The sequence below is a fragment of the Oxyura jamaicensis genome, chromosome 2 (genome assembly GCF_011077185.1).
Source record: "Oxyura jamaicensis isolate SHBP4307 breed ruddy duck chromosome 2, BPBGC_Ojam_1.0, whole genome shotgun sequence".
NCBI lineage: Eukaryota > Metazoa > Chordata > Aves > Anseriformes > Anatidae > Oxyura > Oxyura jamaicensis.
The window spans coordinates 60,710,868-60,729,823 of record NC_048894.1 but is presented as its reverse complement, the minus strand read 5'-3'; the positions used below and the strand labels follow the sequence as shown (position 1 = coordinate 60,729,823).

At 39.0% G+C, this 18,956-nt stretch overlaps 1 protein-coding gene across 1 annotated transcript in view; it reads right to left on the bottom strand.

Moving 5' to 3' along the window:
• The window catches only part of ITGA9 (integrin subunit alpha 9), a 225,542-nt gene that overhangs the window by 107,228 nt on the left and 99,358 nt on the right, over positions 1 to 18,956 (bottom strand). The window contains exon 16 of the mRNA XM_035317295.1: positions 9,111 to 9,266. Within this exon, the coding sequence (XP_035173186.1) occupies positions 9,111 to 9,266 (156 nt within the window). The remainder of the gene's footprint in view (positions 1 to 9,110; positions 9,267 to 18,956) is intronic.

Here is an 18,956-nt window from a genome sequence, read left to right as displayed (position 1 = left end):
CTAAAGCATCCTTAAGCACAAAGCTGCTGCTTAGTGTGGTTAAAGGTATCCCCATTTTTCTTGTTGCTGATCTTGGACTGCTAAGAAATGACACCAAGAGGAAACCAAGCAAGAAGGAGCCTGACTTGAGCCTAATGGTCAGAGCTCTCTGCTCAGAGGAAGCCAAAACAGGGTTTCAAACTTGAATCGCTAAATTGCTTCAGTTTCTTTAAATGGCTATCTAAAATTAAACATCTATGTTTCTGGGAGTAGGGAAGAGAACAGGAAACAGAGAAAAGTGAAAAAACCTGTGTTTATGGCACTCCTGCCCACAGAAAGTACTGGAAATCATCCAATAAACAAAGAAAAAAGTATTTCAAGACATTCAACCCCCCCAGAATTCAGGGAAGCAGTAGGAATTTCAGGTCGTAGCCAAAATGTGCAATCAAGACTTGGAGAGGTTGCCAATATTGTGTTCTGTAAGAGCTGTGCCCATCTTCTCTGAGATAAAGGAAAGTGACAGCTGAAGGTCAGCACTTGAAGAGAAAGGGGAGAACTGGGATTTTCAAAAGAACACTGAAAACATGTTGCTTTATGGTTTGGATAAGAGATTTCACTCTAGATCAGGTCTTTAACTACTTCTTCATACATCAGTCCACAAAAAGTTCAAACTGTCTCTCTTAAAAGTGGCAGAACTGGCCTTCAGAAACTTGAGGATCCATCCATTTAAATTCACAAACTGTGCCACATACTTCAACAGAATACAGATTATGCACAATAATCTGGATTAAGAATACAGTGTTCCAGTCTCTACACTGATTTCCTGTAAATTGTCACCATACCTACAGTATGTGCAGGTATCTGCAAAAGTACTGAGTGGTAAGCACATCTCACTGCTTTATCCAGGAACTATTTCTTATTTTATAACTTTACAAATCAATCACGTGGATATTAATATGCTTAACTATATATAGGAGCCTGATTTTAGACCTACGTTTTGTCTTTAAATTTTCAGCTGCCTGCAAAATAAAGCTATTACCTGCAGATCTATTGACCACAGACAAATAATTACTGTCTCCCCCTGACATCCAGGGCTTCACTATACTACTCATAGAAGTGATCCATTCAAATATCCTGTTAAGCGAAGTGCAAAAAAGCAGATTCACATTCCTGCTAGAAATGCAATTAATACTCCGAAAAGCTCTCCAGGATTTCATGAGATGTGCTGGCTAAACTAAGAACGTATGATTTCCGCAACACCTCCAACAACTAGCAGAGCAAACACAGGATGAAGGCAGGAATACCAGGGGAGCTGAGCTATAAGAGTTGAGAAGAATATGAGCCAAAATCTGAACCATGAAACCAAAGAGCAGCCACCTTAGTACCACATGGTGCAAGGAACTCAGGTTAGCCAGGAAGCTCCCTCAGCTCCGCATAGACTTCATCAGAGCACGCTTTCCCACATAGAAAACAGGTACTCACATTGCATTAGTATAAGAAAACAGGAACAGAATGGTAGTAATTATTTTATTACACTAATAAGGGTTCAAGACATGTGGAACTTCTCCAGCTGGGGAAGGCTACAGGGAAATTCATCCACTCTGAAGAGTGGAAGACTCTGGGCCTAAGGCTCACGACTAGTGCATTGACACTTGTCAAGCCATCTAAGGCCAAATGCATTAACTTCTCCCCTATTTCAGCTCTATCCTGCTATTTATACCTTTCAGTATGTGTTGAAAATTGGGCTGGAGCAGCAAGATAAAAAGGGGATAAAACACTCAGGTGTTTTTTGAGAAGAACAGGAACTCCCAAATGAAATCGGCCATTTAGAAAGGATCAGGCATGAAACCTGTTAGCAATTGAATGCAATAATAAATTAATAAGCATATGTATTAGTTATTCCTCACAGCAGTAAGTGGATTTAACAATGCAATCGTTTGTCCTCGTATTCTCCTGGGGTGAAGAATTACAATTGGTGGCAATAGATATACACCCCCCAAAGCCTTTCAGAGCTTTATTAAATTTCTAGTCTGACTCACTCATTTTTCAGGCTGAGGCTTTTTTTTTTTTTTCTTTTTGAAATCATTAACAGTTAAATCATCCAAGAAGTGTTCTCATTATACAGGATTTCAGACCTTATAAATCCATAGAACAAAGATGAGAAAGACATACCGGATTAATTGTTCCATCTCCCAATACCATTATAGGATGGATTTCTGTAGCACATTTCTCAATATATTTTCCTGTCTCATCTTAAATGGTCTTCCATTTATTTTGGATGACTACAGAATAATTCACTTATTTCATCTCAGGAGTGTTTTTAATGATATTTGAGAACATTTTTTACCCTAAACGTCCTTATTTCTACCATCCAAACTGAAACTGTGTAAATGAATCTTTCACCTAGGATGCTTCCATACTTAAACATTTTAACATAGGAGTCAAAACCATTGCTGCTCATGATACAATAGCATGATCTGAAATATAAGAGCACAATAACAATGATAAGTAAATATATATATTTATATGTGGCAACTGTTTTGATGGCTAGAAACACAAAGCTTTAGAATAATCAGATAACCAATTTATGTCTACCTGTAGCTCCTTTAGACCCACAAGGATTTGTGAAAGTCCTCTCCTAACAATTTGCCAGCACTTCTGTGGTTTTGTTTTTATGACTGCTACACTGAACTGACAAGGATTTTGTGGCACTGAGGTACTCTGAACTGAACTCTAATTGAACGAGAGCAGAGAATTATCTGCTCTCCAGATGTTAGGTACTCCAATTAAATTCTACTGACCCTTCATATAACTGCTGAAACAGTATCAGGAGAGCTAATGAAGCCTATCATCTGTCTGTGTGGCTTTTAAAGTACATTAGGATTTTCTTCAACAGCTCAACACATAAGTAGAAACTGTCCCCTCTTACACTTACAATTCTCCATCCACAGAGTAGCTTGGAAATGAAGTTCATGTTGTTACATGGAACTGCGAAATAACCCAACAAGAATTCAAGTTAGGGTTCAGCTTGCAAACGTTCATGTGATCATCTCTCGCTTCCCTACCTATTTATTTGAAGAACTTATAAACTAAATTGGATAGCTCATATCCTACCACCTCAGACAAGATCATCTTGCAGTCTGACTCTCCCTGGAACACATGTACAGCTTACACATGCAGGTGCACGTATCTGTACGCACACACATGTGCATGGCATATTGGCTGTTGTTCTTCAGGAAGCCCACAAGATCTAAAACATGTCTTATGAATTCCCAGCACTGATGTTTTCCTTCTGCCTCTAAGCAGGAATATAAACAAGTTGGACAGTTACTGGCCAAGCCTTTCATTACTTAAGAACAAGCATATAGAAACATGCATACAAGAGGCACCGATTTCCACTAATTCTTACTTCAGCAAGTTTACTAATTACAAACATTTCAGAGGTACAATACATCTGGACACGTGCTGTTCTCACTCAGCGCTGAATCTCTTCCAGACTTGTAAATCCTTCCTCATTATTGCGATTCAATAACAACAAAAAAAAGAGCAGGCAAATGCCATACTCAGCCTAATCTGGTGTATGCTCAGGGTGGGTCCTTTCCAGATTTCCTGGCATGAGCAGCACCCGGTCCCTGCCAGTTCAGCACCGACTCTGACCAAACTTGTCTAGAGCAAAAGACTGACACTACCAAAAGGCTGGCAAAGGGAGGAGTGGAAAGCATCATTTTCAGCAATGCCACCCTGCCTGATGGAAAAAGAACAGTGATGAAGCAGGAAGGGTGGCACACGGCAGATCTCTGCAAGAGTAAAGGCAGAAGGGAATGCGGGAGCTTGCCCTATCCAGGGAGGAAAGGGAACTTAGTGGCAAGAAGTTTTACCTGGAACACAGCAATTTGGCTGACTCCTGCAGTCTCCCAGAAATCTCCTATATGCCTGGGTATAAAATATTTGATCACCACCCTTCCCACAGATCCAGCTCCAGACAAGTACATGAAGCTATTGAGGCTTCAGCTGTACCAGTGACTTAAACTGTCCTGGCCTCCAAGACAGGGAAAGACCCTTGGAGCATCCTAGCAGCTGACCCATGCCTGGGAATGGTTTGCAGTAGCTGCCACAGGCTGAAAACATGGCAAGAGCTACTCCAGCAGCCTACTAGGATAGAGATGTCACTCCAATACCTAGAAACACACCAGGCACAGTTCAGTTTGCTGGTGGAGACCTGACCTGACTTAAGCAGGCATGTTGGCATGTCTGTGCTTTGTAGGAGGTGCCACTGGCAAATCTGGATCGCGCTGTGTGGATGAACACTATATTTCAGCCTGTGTAGATCTGTCAATGCCTTGCACTCAGTACAAGATATTGATTGGGGGGATGTTTTAAAAAACAGAAAATGCCATTATTAATGCAGCAAGTCAAAATTACTACAGGTGTTTATAATTCAGCTTAATAAAAATACTCCTATGCTTTCTCATACCTGTCGAGTAAGCTAATTTATGTCCAAATGCTTTTCAAACATGCTTTTCCAAAAATAGTGCTTTGATTTAAAAAGGTGAAGCCTGTCCCAGCGACATGCAGCCTCAGACACCCAGAGATGCAGCACCATACCCAGACTCTCACTGCAAGTCTGACATAGCTGGGAACAGAACATCCTAAACATTTTCTGTCTTTTATAACTTATAAGCAGTTTTATGGCAGACCATTCCCAAAGAAGACGCTGACGCAATTTAATCTACTGAGAATACTTTTCTATAACAAAATGGTGTCTCCATCCACATAACAGCAGGTGATTTTATTACAGTATTCAAAACAGACAGAATTCTAGCATACCACATTTTAAATTCTAAGATATGTTACTGGATACTACTAGAACAAATCCCCACTGTATTTGGCAGGAGATCTTTGTCTTTCCTGGTTGACATGTATTTAGACAGTGGGTATACAAACATAAATGTTATAGTACAAACCACTTACAATGAACGAAGCCAAACTATGTTCTAAATACACATTAATTTCCCTGAAGTAAGAAAATTTATTAGTTTTTTCCAGTGGACGAATGTAGCAACTGGATTTGGAAGGCAATGAGGAAGTTAATGGAAAGTCATCCTCAGGGTGGGAAGTTTTAAAGTTCATAATACACATTCAAAAAGTAAAATCTTTGTTTCTCCACCCAACCTTGATCCATCAGAGATTTTGTTTGAACAAAACTGAGCTGGCTAGCCATTGACAACTTGGAAGGCTGTAACCTTCTCCACATAACCAGTCTCCACCCAACAATTGTACAAAAGTTGCATCTATCAATAGACATGTACACATAGCCCATAAGTATTTGCTTTTGCTACCACAAATGATTACACCAAGCTATAGCAACCATAGTTTCTGGTAAGCATATACAAGAACCCTAGAAAATGACTAAGTTAGTTAGAAATCAACTGTTGCTGTATCCTCGGCCAGTTTAGTTACATTATTTTGAACTAGGAGAGCCTCTTTGCTTAGAAAAAATGCCAATGCACAAGTCCCACAATAGCATCATACTCATTTTGAAATTTCTATGAAGATCCTTTCCCTCAAATTACTTAGAAGTTCAAACTATTTATCGTATTCTCTTTGCCTTAAGGCCAGATCATTTCGGAAAAGGAGGCTCAGTCATAAGTATGTTTGTTTTTAAATAGAAACATCATTTTGCGCTGCCTTACAGTAGAAGTTGCATTATTTTAAAATAAATACAATAAGTTAAATAAGTTAAGGCATTCTGAATGAAAACCACATCAATGCAGTCCTTTACTACTCCAGCTCTGTTTTGGTCTAATCAATTACTACAAGACAGTTTTCTCACGTATAAAGTAATGATTTAAAGAACTGATTTAAAGAATGAATTGCCAACATAATCCTCTTCAGTGGTCATGCCATCAGTAAGGGATACACCTTCCCACTGGTGGGTGCCTATGAACTGTTTCCAAGCTGACTCCTTAATGCATTGGTGCAAAGCACCATGAAGAAATTTGTATGTTCAATATTACCTTTAATTCTTACATCAAGAGGTTACTTGATACTTTTTCCTACCTGCTTGTTTGTGAACCACAGTGCTGTAATTCTCCTTGAGGGAAGTCATGCACACATGCAGGGAACATCTGGGTCATGAAAAACAAACTAAAATCCACTGAAAGCAATCACTTAAGCTTCGACATCACTTTAGCTTAAATAAAACCATATCTATGTGACTGTGAAGCCTGCATGTTTGCAAGATGTGTGGCTTTTCAAGTGGGTCTAACAGACCTGAAGTAGGATATTGACAGATGGAAGTCTCTCCCACTCCCGCCCAGTTACATCTCCCTCCCATTTCATCAGCTGTTCATTACTTCCATCATCTTCTGCCACCTTCATTCATAGAAGTTAGCAACCTGAGCTTATCAGCAAAGAATCAACCTGTAACAACAGGTACCTTGAAGCAACAGATGCAACATTTCCAACTTCAAAATGCCACTTCTCACTGGATCAACAGGATCTAGGACTTCTGAAATCACACACCACTGGCTACATTTAAATACCAATATAATACCATACTTGTCCATCTGTGTCTACCCTTTTGAAATCTTGCTGTTTTCACACGCTAAATGTGGTATCTGTGCTTCTCCTGCTAAGTACGTATCTCAATGTTATCTGGAGCTGATATTCAGAGGGAGCTGGATCTTCTGAAAACAGAACCTACTAGATCTTTTCTGAGTTGGATTTCCAAAACATAAGATCTCTCCAGAATCATTATATTCTTTGAAAATGCAAGTCCTTTGTTACATAAACTTTGTTTCCTACTATTCCTCTTGGTCTTCAAAAACAATTTTGCTTGCAAGATGATAAAGAATCCTAAGAGAGAACACTAAGCCCCGATTTTTCCAGGAAATCAGTCTTTGAAGATCCTGTCACAGTGCCTCGAGGCTACTCAGCCAGGGCTTTGTCACCATGACTGCTACACTGAATGCGAAGCTCTGCCCACTTCCTTAGCTGAAAGCACACTTACAGGCACACCCCATGTCAAAATCTTTTCCTTACTAGGCTAAGTGAACATCTGGAAAGCAAATGGAAAGGGATTGTTAAACTGGCTCCCTCTCATCCAAATTACACAAGAAAACAAGTCAGGGAAATTCCCAACATATTTTTGTTTCTGCTTTATAATCTCAGTATTTAGGTATTTTAATATTGATCTGAGAGTATGCCTGCAGGGCAAGATGTGACCATTGGAGTTTAAAGCCAGTGGGTAAAGTGTCCAACCTGTTTAGTTCATGTAACATTCAGTTTCCATCACACTGCACAGGTTCCAAAGTTCTCTACAAATTCCTATTGTATGTTCGCAACAATGCAACATTCAGGTACTTAAGAGACACACCATCCCTCTTCATAAAAAAAAAAAAAAAAAAAAAGTAATTATTAGATCCTCTTGACATTCATTCACTTAAACATAAACTTAAATACTCAGTTCTCTAAGTTCAAGAATTTCAGCAAAATGCAATTCCAAACACTTGGGTATATGACAAAGCATTTTGGTCGTTCCCCCCCCCCTCCCTTTTTTTTTTTGAGTAATATTTAGGAACCTGTAGGTTTCAATGCAATAGAATATCCTTACGAGCAGTATCAGAAAGCAATGCTACAAATGATAATGCAAGCATCTCTTTTTATATATATATATGTATATATATATATATGTATATACATATATAAGTATATAGATAGATATATATCTCAATATCAAACTTCCCAAGGTTAAAAAACAGATTTAACAATCCACTGCCTAAGATTCCAGACAAAGCCTAAAATTCCAGACAAACTTTTCAGAGCTTAAAGGGAAAAAAAAAGGTTTCCTATTCAGAAGCTATGCCAGATTGTAACTCTATAAGTATGCTTTGGAAATCAAACTTGACTGGATACAACCCCAAGCAACTTGATCTAACTTTTATGTTGGCTCTGCTTTGAGCAAGGAAGTGGATCTCCAAAGGTCTTTTCTAGCCTAAATTATCCTGTGATTCTGCAAGTGAAGAAGTTTTGCAAGCCACAGTAGTCTGATTTCCCTGAAGAGCCTCAAGCTTCACGGTTGGATGCTCCAGTCCTGGCACAGCAGGAGGTGGAATTGTCCTGCAGGCTCCTTCTTTGGAAAGCTGTCCTGCACCTACCAGGACCACACAAACTGGAGCCTTTTGAAAGGTCTCTAATGGGGTCTCTCTCCTTGACCTGCTTTCATGAACCTTGAATATGTTTAATACCTTCATAAGCACTGCCTTGATAACTCTTGTCAAAACAGCCCAACATTTTCCAAAGATACTAGTGAGGTCAAGACAGACGAACAGACAGGCAGCCCAACCATGTACACTTCATTTCCTAACGGAATGTTTTGGGGGAAAGAAGGATCCCCACTCTCTAAATGATGAGTGTTTGAAAATTAAATGAATTATCTTGTTCTGACCAAAATTAATAAAAAAAAGACTGTTCTGAAATGCAGAGGAGCAAAACAAGATCCTATTTATACACTGCTGTACCTACACTTCACTTTTACTGAAACAGAATCACTATTTCAGCAAGGCATTTTCTGCAATAGCAACAGCAGAAGGGGTTTCCCCTGCCACATGATTGGATGTGAGGAGCCCTCAAGAAAAGAGGGCAGTGGGCCAAGCAAGGTATTCTTTATTCCAACCATCATTCTTCCCTCCTGCAGATGGGTAAAGTCCCCGTGTTCCCTCCTGGACCCAACCCTGTCCTACAAGGCTAACAAAACCTTAACCTGAAAGAAAAGCTGGGGCTAAGTCTTTCATGGGAAAGACTTCCATCATTCATAAGTGGAAAAACCAGAAGGACCAGAAGGAGCAGCACTTTTCTCATCCTTTCCCTCATTTAATCTCTTTCTGCCAAGCACAAACTGTTTGAAACAAGCAAGTGACCTCACCTTTTGCTGCCCAGCCTTGTCAGCACAATTCTTTACTACCTCATGGAAGAGCAATGACATCAGAAACAGTAGGGACAGTACAAAAAGACTACTGGGTACAAATGGCTCTAAGCTTTGCCATCATTTTTTTTACATCCACTTCTCCTGTCAGTTCTGTATTAGATCATGCCATGGGCCTAGGGCAATATCATAGTCCAAACCTGACCTGATTCCTTTGTGCTATCTTTTGTCCTTTCTTCCAGCGGAGAACGGGCTTGAGAGGAGGTAGTTCCTTGTCCTCTTTACCTCTTTCTAGCACATGTTCCCCAAGACTGTAGGCAGCTTCAAATACAATTGGAGATATGACATCTTTGACTCTTCTCTGTAAGAGAAAGTGGACAGAGATATTACCTTCACATACAATCAAGCATATTTTTATAAACAACAATTTTACACACAATTTAAGCGGAATTTATATTCAACACTGCAGACATGAACTTCTCTGTTCCCCTTGGTCTGCTCACTGCCAAACAGGAAAAAGCACATTATACCAAAACAAGACAGATCAAAACAAAGACAACAAAAAATGAGTTACTCTTTTGGTACTCTTGGTTCCACTGAAGTCATTGGCACATTTGCCACACCTGCAAACCAAGTGTTTTTCAATAAAACCCAAACACTTTCTAAATACATATATATATATATATATATATATATATATATGTAAGTTAGGACATATTTCCTTTAGTACTGCAAAATTTGGAAGCAAACAATAAGTCTTCTCTGGGGTTTCTAAATCCTCAACTTTAAAGTCACCTCTACTGTGCTCCACACATTTTTTTTTTTTTTTTTTAAAAAAAAAAAAAAAGGAAAAAAGGAAACCGTCCAGCCCTGTGTTTTTTTTTTTTTGTTTGTTTGTTTGTTTTTTGTCATGCCCCCACAGTATTAATGAAATTATTGAATGGCTAAATGTGGCTATAAAAAATAAGGCCACAGACATGCAGGGGCAAGAAAAGCTATCTTCCAGCATGGTTCTGAAAGGAAAACTCATAGCTTTCTCCACCCTCAGAGCAGGAAATATAAAAGAAAGTTTTTCAGTTTCTTTTAATCACTACGTTCTAGGCTTCACACCAGAAGTACTATAAATGGTACCACGTTATTTGTCTGATAGCATAAACGAACAAAATGTTCAATGTACTCTGTTCAGTCTTGACTTCCAAAATCCAATTTACCAGGAAATAGAAATTGCAGACATCCTACCTTTTCATGGGCAAACATCCCTCTTAAATTTCAGCTACTTCAGACTGTGTGTAAATTCAATGCAGATTGAGGTGATAAATACCATAAGTAAGGACAACAAATCGTCAAATGCGCCAACTCTCAAACTTCACCTTGAATCCCTCAAAGGGATGAGGCAACATCTTCAGCTTCTACCACTCCTGCTCCCTTGGGTAGGAGTTGTGCCATTGAGAGATTAGAAAATACCAATGCTAAAATTCACAGAAGCTACTAATTTCACTCTCACAGAAAATCATGTGTAATAACTTCAGTGAGGATTGTATCAGCATACAAGAAGACTACACGTACACAGAAACAAGACCATAAAAAAGCATACCATGAGGCAGCAGTGAAACAACAAATCATCAGGCAAATCACTGCCTAATCCAACCTTATGCAGCCAACTGTGTCAACACAGCAATTAAAACTGTAGGCAGTGAGTCAAATTAAAATCCACCTATAGCTTTTCTAGCTCTGGTACTGCAGTATGGCAAGAGTAAATGCTTTTAAGTGTTTTAATATGATCTTGCAGGGTTCAGTCCAACACCCTTTGAAGTCAAAAGACAAGTTTCCCTTTGACTTCAATGAATGTTGGAGTGTGCCCGTACTGTTCACTGGTATCTCTTTCTGTTTCATTTTAATGTTGAAATTGTGACTTCCAGCAGCTAGATTAATTACATGTGTGGATATTCCTCCACCACAGCTCTGGGGAAATGTATTTCACATACCCACTTGTCTTTAATTAAGGATGAAAGTATGAATCCTACCCAGTTATTAATTTTGCCACATGTTCAGTCCCTTCTGCTCACAATCTTAAAACACTAAGACAATGTTATGTGGGATTTTTCCCAAGACAGACACAAGACAGTTCTCTCTCTCAGGTATACCATAGACTGTCTGGGAAGCGAGTGCATAATGAAAATACTGAATATTTGCCCAAAAGCAATCTGGAGAAGCATTATTTTAAGTTGGAAATACACCCACTTTCTTTCTCAGACAGTCTACCTGCTTCGAGTAATTGGATCATGTACTGGTGGCACTGCACATGGATCACCTTTAAGTATTCCTGAAGTACTCCTGATTTCTAAAAGTAGAAAGATGCAATGACAATCAGGTTTGAGACAGACTGAAAAATTCTTCAAATCAAGGAAAGTATTTGTTGTATTTTCTCTCAGTTACATGGCCCAACTGAAGCAGACTTGCCAAGGGGAATGGTTTTTACAAGCAGCTTTTATATGTATTCACCGTTCCTCACTATGCTGAGAAAGTGTCAAATGTTAAAGACTCTTCTGAACTGTGAAAAAGCATCCCTGGCAAGTCATAGCACATGGACAGCACAGCTCTGTTAGCTGAAAAAGATGTCTGGAGGACATCAAAACAAGTGTAATACTCGAGGAGTTCACATTATCGACAGAAACAACCCTGTAACAAGTGTTCAGTGATTAATAATAATAAATAATACATCTATAGCCTGGATGTCACTAAACTGGTGCAAGTTTTTGCTGTGCCTTAGCAAAGAATTAGACCAGGGACCTAAAGGTAAGGCACGTTTCCCCATCAGCTACACCACGTAGTTTGCCTGATCTAAAAGCCATTTCTCTAGGGTGGTTTTGTTTGTTTTTCCCCGTTTCTCTTTCCAACCAGATTTCATCCTGGACATAGGAAACCTTTGGAAACCTTTGCAATAAGGCTTTGCAGAAATCAATACACTCCAATCAATACACAGTCCCAGCACACTGTCCTTCCACCAGCAATCTCCCTGCAGAGGAAACAGCCCTCTCCAGACGTATTCCTTTGTCTGGATCTTTCTGTCTTTTCCTCTGAGGCACTTTGCATGACTACTCTGAGTTGATGAAAAAGTTTTGTTTTGTTTTGGTTTTTGTTTTGTTTTGTTTTTGTTTTTGTTTTTTTTTATTATTATTTTTATTTTGTTTTGTTTTTTTAAATCAAGGTGCTCTCCCTCACTATTATCACATGATGACAAAGATGTCCAAGTTCAAAAACAGCACACTTAACAGCATCAAAGAAAGCAGTAAGTTGCTTAGAGGTGTTTCAAAAGACACCCGAAAGCTCACCATAACAAAGAGCTGGCTTGCCATCTACTCTCCCATAACAATCACTCCAAAGAAATACATTTTTTTTAATGCTATGGTAGAAGGTGGGCACAATAACATACATTTTCCTTTTTTTTTTTTTTTTTGGTCTGGCTTCGCAGGGGAGAAAAAAGCAAGTAAGCAAGCCACTGACAGATTCATGACTTCATTTCTGTTTGGCCTCTGTACCTAAGGGGTCCTAAAAACCTGAAAAAGAATCACAGAGCACCGATCAAATGTCATAGCTGTGATTCTGAACAGCATTTCCATTCCCTCTCTACGATGGAGCATGATGATTTTAGGAAATTGTTTTCTGCCTTTTTTTTTTTTTTTTTTTTTTTGGTAGGCACAGCTTAAGGCGTACTGTGACAACATAAACACAGACACAGACTGCAGCCTCACAGAGGCATACCCTGCCTTGTCAGGCAGACACAGTCTTCTCCAACACTTTGTGCTACCAAAAGCCCACACACATCAGAAACTTAGGAAAATTTGAATGAAACAGGACAGGGTTTTACTATAGGGATAGGATTTGCTCTGCTCATGGTGTGAGCACTTGCCAGAGAGGACTGGATACCATTTCAGCTTTCTTTCGGCTCAATGCCACAGTACAGTCAGGGGACTGTACATGAGTCCAATAAATCATCACGTCTAATCCCCTTTCTTCTACAAGGTGAAAGTCTCCAGCAGGGACTCTGAAGAGTGCCAAATTCCATTTTTAATTATGGCCAATGGGCTGAGAAATAAATTGAGATGTAAATATTCTCTACAATCCACAGCAAGAGTCCTGCAGGAATAAAGGAGGAAATGTGGCCCTTTAATAGCAACAAACCATTAAGTGAGTATGAAGTCATTTTCAATAGCATTGAATGAGGAAATACATATTGCCATTAGCAATGACTATCGTTGCCCCTTGCTTCTTGTCCTTGTTCACATCTTTTGAGTGTTTCTCTTTTATTCTCTTTGGGAAAGTTATCTGCTCTGTCAGGCCTTTTTTCTACTCTCTGGCTTGATCGTGAGGGCGTCAACCCATGCAAAATTTCAGAGCTTTCAGTGAATTCAGAACAGTACTTCTGAGAATTAAGCTTTGTTTAGCTTGATGACTAAGAATGAATTTGAGAACCTAGCTTTTAAAAACATTTAACTTGAAACTTCTAGTCTAAACATATTTATTTCAAGTTTTAAATAAGCACTAATAACAGACTGTAAGCATTTTTACAGGCCTAAAACACAAAATATATTTGGCAATCCTAGTTTAAGTGTTAATGTTTAATAGTTAATAATTAATGCTGTAAAACGTATAAAGCCATGGTGCTAATGCTAATCCAGCACAACACTTTAATCAGCTTGCAGGTCACTACCACGTATGTCCTCAGCTCGGTGCCAAGGGATAAATAGTTCCCTGCTCAGTGGTTTCAGAAATGACTCAAACCTCCACCAGTCTGGAGAGCCAAAGCCAACTACTTCCACAATTTATCATATGTTTATTAAGACCTGCAGCTGATATTTTGTATATTATGGCTCATGAATCAATAAGATTACAGTGTATGCCTTTAAAATGAATTAATTTCTCCTATTATCTCAGCCTCACTCCCTGAACTGTAAGTCATTCAGGATAAAAGACTTTGGTACATTCCATTCAGTACACACTGGGAGACAAACTTGCATTCATTTCAGACAAATGAATGCATAGGTCTCGTTCCCGTACCTGTAAACGAGTGAGGAGCAACTTAACTTGCTTGCCCTGTTCCTTGCAACACTTACTGCAAATCTAAATTACAGACAACTTTAGACCCCTCACGGCACCAATTCCTAATATATGGGGCAAGTTACTACTTTCAACCTCCTACTAATCCTATGCAACAACAACAAAAAAAAGCCTCCCTCCCCAGGAGAGCCTTCCTCTCCTTCTCATCTGTATTTACTCTGATCAAGATGTTCTAAGACTTGAAATTATTTTTTCAGATTGGTGTGATTTTAGCATTTGTATCTCCCCTCTGCAAGAGCAGACAAAACACAGTCATGCCAAAGTCATCTAGAAGAGTTTCCATTCTGCACATAACATGAAAACGCACACACACATTTTAGACAGTACTGTAGTCAAACAGGGAAAAATACAACTGCTAAGTTTGTTCCAGTGGGGAGACAAAACTGAAAGATTATTTGGGTGGTTAAAGCTCATTTAAAATATTATTGGTGAATTTTTGTAAAATTAATAGCATATGAAAGCAATCAGAGGCCTAATGTTTCAATAATCTGTGCTTCTGTTTTCCTTTAAGATCTTGTGACAGCTACAATTCAACAAGTAGGCAAACAGTCTCTGTTGCTAAACTTCAAACATTACAAGGCTTATGAAGAATCCCAAAGTTTAGAGAAGCAAAAAAGAGCAAAGGACTTGCAGGGTGTTGCACGCTCCGGCATTATTTACTGTTTGAAGGAATGGGAGCGCTTCCTTTGTCCTCATCTCGAATGTGTTCATCTGGCACACAACTGTTTCCATCAGGTCAGCAACCCTCACTTCAAACACTGATAATGGGAAAGATGCTGTAGGGGAGAAAATAGCAGATCTTGAGGGAATGGGGTCCTAAACAAACACCAGGCGCCCAGGAGCCTGTGTGCATGGGAAGGACACCCTGAGAAGGTGAGGGAAGGGCTGGGAGTCCCAGCCCCAGCTGGGTAGAAGCTCACTCGGAGTTTAAGTGCTCCCCGTCCCTGAGTGTCTAGCTTCCTGCTATCAGCTGGGGAGTAATAAAGCTATTACCAATGTCAGCATGCAAGAGACTGCAATCAGTGGCCTCAATACGCCATGTCAGAGGTTACAGAGGCTTAACAATAATACATTACTGATAATCTTTCATGGTAATCAGTGACAAAAGTCATCACATGCAACCCAAGCACAATGTAACGCATTACTGAGCTCAGACCTTGATTTTCCAGCTCAATACTATAAACCATATTGTCATAATGTGTTTCTACAGTTTTGGTGCTGTTTTCTTTTCCCCACACCCTAACCATTCAGTTTAATATTGTGTCTTTCATTGTGTCTAACACAATGTGTCTAACACAGTTCCAGCATGGGGTTCTTTTGTCTTTTGTTTTTTAAATCACCCATTTCTTTCTCTCTTTTTAGGTTCACTCTTGATCTTTCTTTTCTAATTTTATTTTATTTTATATGGAAACAGAGTAAAGGAGAAAACATAGCTCAGACACCCAGCTTTTTGCCTTGTACCAGGCTGGTCACAGCTATCCCTGTAACACAAAAGTGGCTACCTGCAATATCAACAGCACTGAAATATAAACAATTAGAAAAAATGCTGAGAGCTGATGAGTTCATTGCTCACCTAAGTTCAGGTCTTCATTTCACAAAGAGAATCCAAGAAGGAATAACCGGGGAAGCAATTAAAATATTTATTTTACTCTTTCTTAAAGTATAATATATTTCAATAGGGAATTACATACTGAATTGAGACAATAATTAAATCCAGACTACTCCTGCACATACGTAACCCTATCGTATACTTGTCTTTTCCACTGGATTTACCACATTTCATATTCTGCTGATATGGCATTTTATCAAAACCAAACCTTAAAGAGATTTCCTTTAACATTGTCTTAAAACACATTGAATACAGAATTTGAGTTAATCCAACTACTTGTTTCTCTTTATACAGCATGTCCCTCCAACACTAACGCAAAGGCTAAACACAGAGGTCTCGGTATGAAGCTGTTTGAGGAGAAGTCCAAGAGCCTTGGCTCCTGGGCCATCAAATAGGGTAACAAGTCTGCTAAAAGTTGGGATGTCCACAGCTTGTTCACGTTCTTACTGTATACATCCAGCTACGAGGTAAAACCAGATGAGCGTATGTCATCCAACAAACTTTCACTGCAAAATCTAACACACAAACCATCCTCAGAGCCAAGGACTGTGGCTGAGAACTCACCTTCCCAGCTGATTCCCAAAACCACAGCTCACAGAGATTATGAGCCCTTCTTGCTGGTCCTACACCCCTTTCACTGGGGGCAGCAGCTCAGTCTGAATGCACAGAGCAGTCCCACAGGTGATGGCTGCTGGCTGGGGGATGCTCCAAGGCACTGTGTGCTTCAGCCTTTCCCTGATCTCAACCTGCCAAGTATAAACTGATCTGTAAGAAAAAGCAGCCACCTCTCTCATTCTCTCACTCTCCAGATGGATTTTCTCCCTTGATTGTTGAAAGAAAGGGCAAAAGCACCTTTAATCCCAAGAGGGAATGGGTAAGTAATCAAAAGGTTCCTCCTAAAGCTCTGTAGAGGACACAGGAGCATAGGGAGGATGAGGACATAGGACACACTCCTCAGCGTTTCCCACTGACCACCCCACAATGTGGCAGACTCTCAATGCCTGTTCCCATTTGTAGGTACCTACACTAACTCAAAGGGAAAAAGCATCTAACATAGTTTTATGCAAACAGAGAAGATCCATACACTTTCTTGGATCTGGGTCTTAGGGTGCACTTTATCTCACACTCTCATACAATACATCTCATATCTAGTAAGTCACTGGGAGATACCTTATAATGAGTAGATCAAACATCTATGGGCTGCATGAGATCATCCTAATGCTTTCCCTAGAACTGAAGCAGATTTGTTTGAGAAAAGCATGGGTCTGTACCACCTGGCAAAGGTCCCCTCAGTTCTAAGCCCGGTATCTCCAATAGTCTAGGTGGCTGCATTTCTGCTAGAAGTTTAGAGAGTCAGGCAGAAAACTGAAAATCTGGATGACTATAGAACATCGCAATAGCGATCGAACAAATATTTTAATGAATGTTTCATTTAAAGTAGACTAGATTTGAAGGCTTGACACTACACTGTTGAGATTCTTTCAACACTGTTGTGTCAAAACACATCAACAGAGGTTTATAAAAACACACGTAAGGGACACAGAAACATTCTACTTAAGCCCAGTTTCCTACACGAAACAACTAAAAGACTAGATTAGTAGCATTGTGACAGGATTGAATGAAAGAAGAATCATCTTCAGCAAAAGAAGATGAAAGAAGGTTATTATCAACATTTTTACTGACAGCATTTTAATTCAAATGAAAGAGCTGACATAAATGGTCCTTAAAGTCTTGCAAAGAAAGCAATACACTACTTACCCTGCCTGCCTGCATCAGAGAAAGAGGCTGAGTGCATAAGAAGTATGGTGCTAATTAACTTTCTTTTGACATACTATTGAGAGGAGAACGATTTAGTTAAGAAATCTGGAGGTATTTATGCACAAAGATATGAATCCATCTTTCAGTCATGGGAGAATGGACAGCTCCATGATAGGGTCCTGGGAGGAAATATGATCAACAACTAGTCTTCCACTATTAAATGAAAGAGGCAGTATTTATTAGTCTAGTCTTGAGTGCAGAATTTCATATCAATATGGGCAAAAGGAAAAAGTGCTGTGATTGTCTATGTTGTTTAAGAATGTAAAAAACACTCCTCTGAAGTCTAGAGGAGGAGACCTCCAGGAACTTGAAACGCTGTTTTCAAAACCCTAAGGAAATGGCCTCCTGCTAATATAGTTCTGTGCGTGCATGCACACGTGTATACTTAAACAGTATGCACAAGCACAGGTGTTTTTACATATACACACATATATATTATATATACACTCATATATATAGTCATATCTATTTATCTATATATTATATATAAGACTGATTACTCCGATATGACCTTGCACAATGTCTGGTCCTATTTTTCACACAGACATACAAAATCAGCTACAGAAGATTTGTTGTCTTGATAGTTGTGGCAACTCTCACGTTGCTCTCCCTCATGGAGTTATTATGCATTAAAACAAGCTCCAAAGTAAACAAAACAAACAAAAACGTCCACATCACAAACATGAAACAGAATTTCCTCTAAACCATTTTAAAATATTTTGGATCATATTTCAAACCTAGATCTTGAGCATATCATTACACAAGACTGTTTTATGTAGTATTGCCATTTCAGCTTTTAATACAATGAATCTATAATAAGCGTGCAATTACAAACTGAAAGTTGTTCAAAACCAAAAAACTGTGACATTGGTTCATTTTCACCTGGGGCTATTTCTCCTGTGAATTCTCAAATAAATCTCTATATTTAAGTGCTTTCATTCTGATGAACCCAGAATATTTCATCTAAAAACAGAATTAAATTTCAAAAAAAAAAAAGGGGGGCAAGAAACCAATGAGAACATTGCAAGCCAATCAAATTAGCAAAAATGCTTGCAACTTGCTTAATTACTGTTATGGTGCTTGTACGTGTTCGCATATGCATAGACATGTAAACAGGAAAGAGAAAGTATTTAGTCTCATACTGCATCTTGACATCATTAATAAATTCATGCTTTTAAATTAAACTAAGAAGTGAATTTGATTATTTCAATGCTTTTGTTTGTTTTACTAATGTGAATATTTAAACATGTAATAGAACTCAATAGGAAAGTTAATCACATAACTACATGCATTGCTCCAACTACATGAAAACACGTAACAGAAACACTGTGAAAAACAGACAAAACTCCTTAAAGTCTCTAGGTGGGCTTCTGAAAACAGGACCCACAGTCTGAGCTCTTTACTCCCCTGTGTTACAGCCTCAGTATGTACACAAGAGCAGTGATATCTGAAGAGGGTGAGGGAACCATATAGTACTGGAAAATGAAATCTCCAAGGATGAGAAAT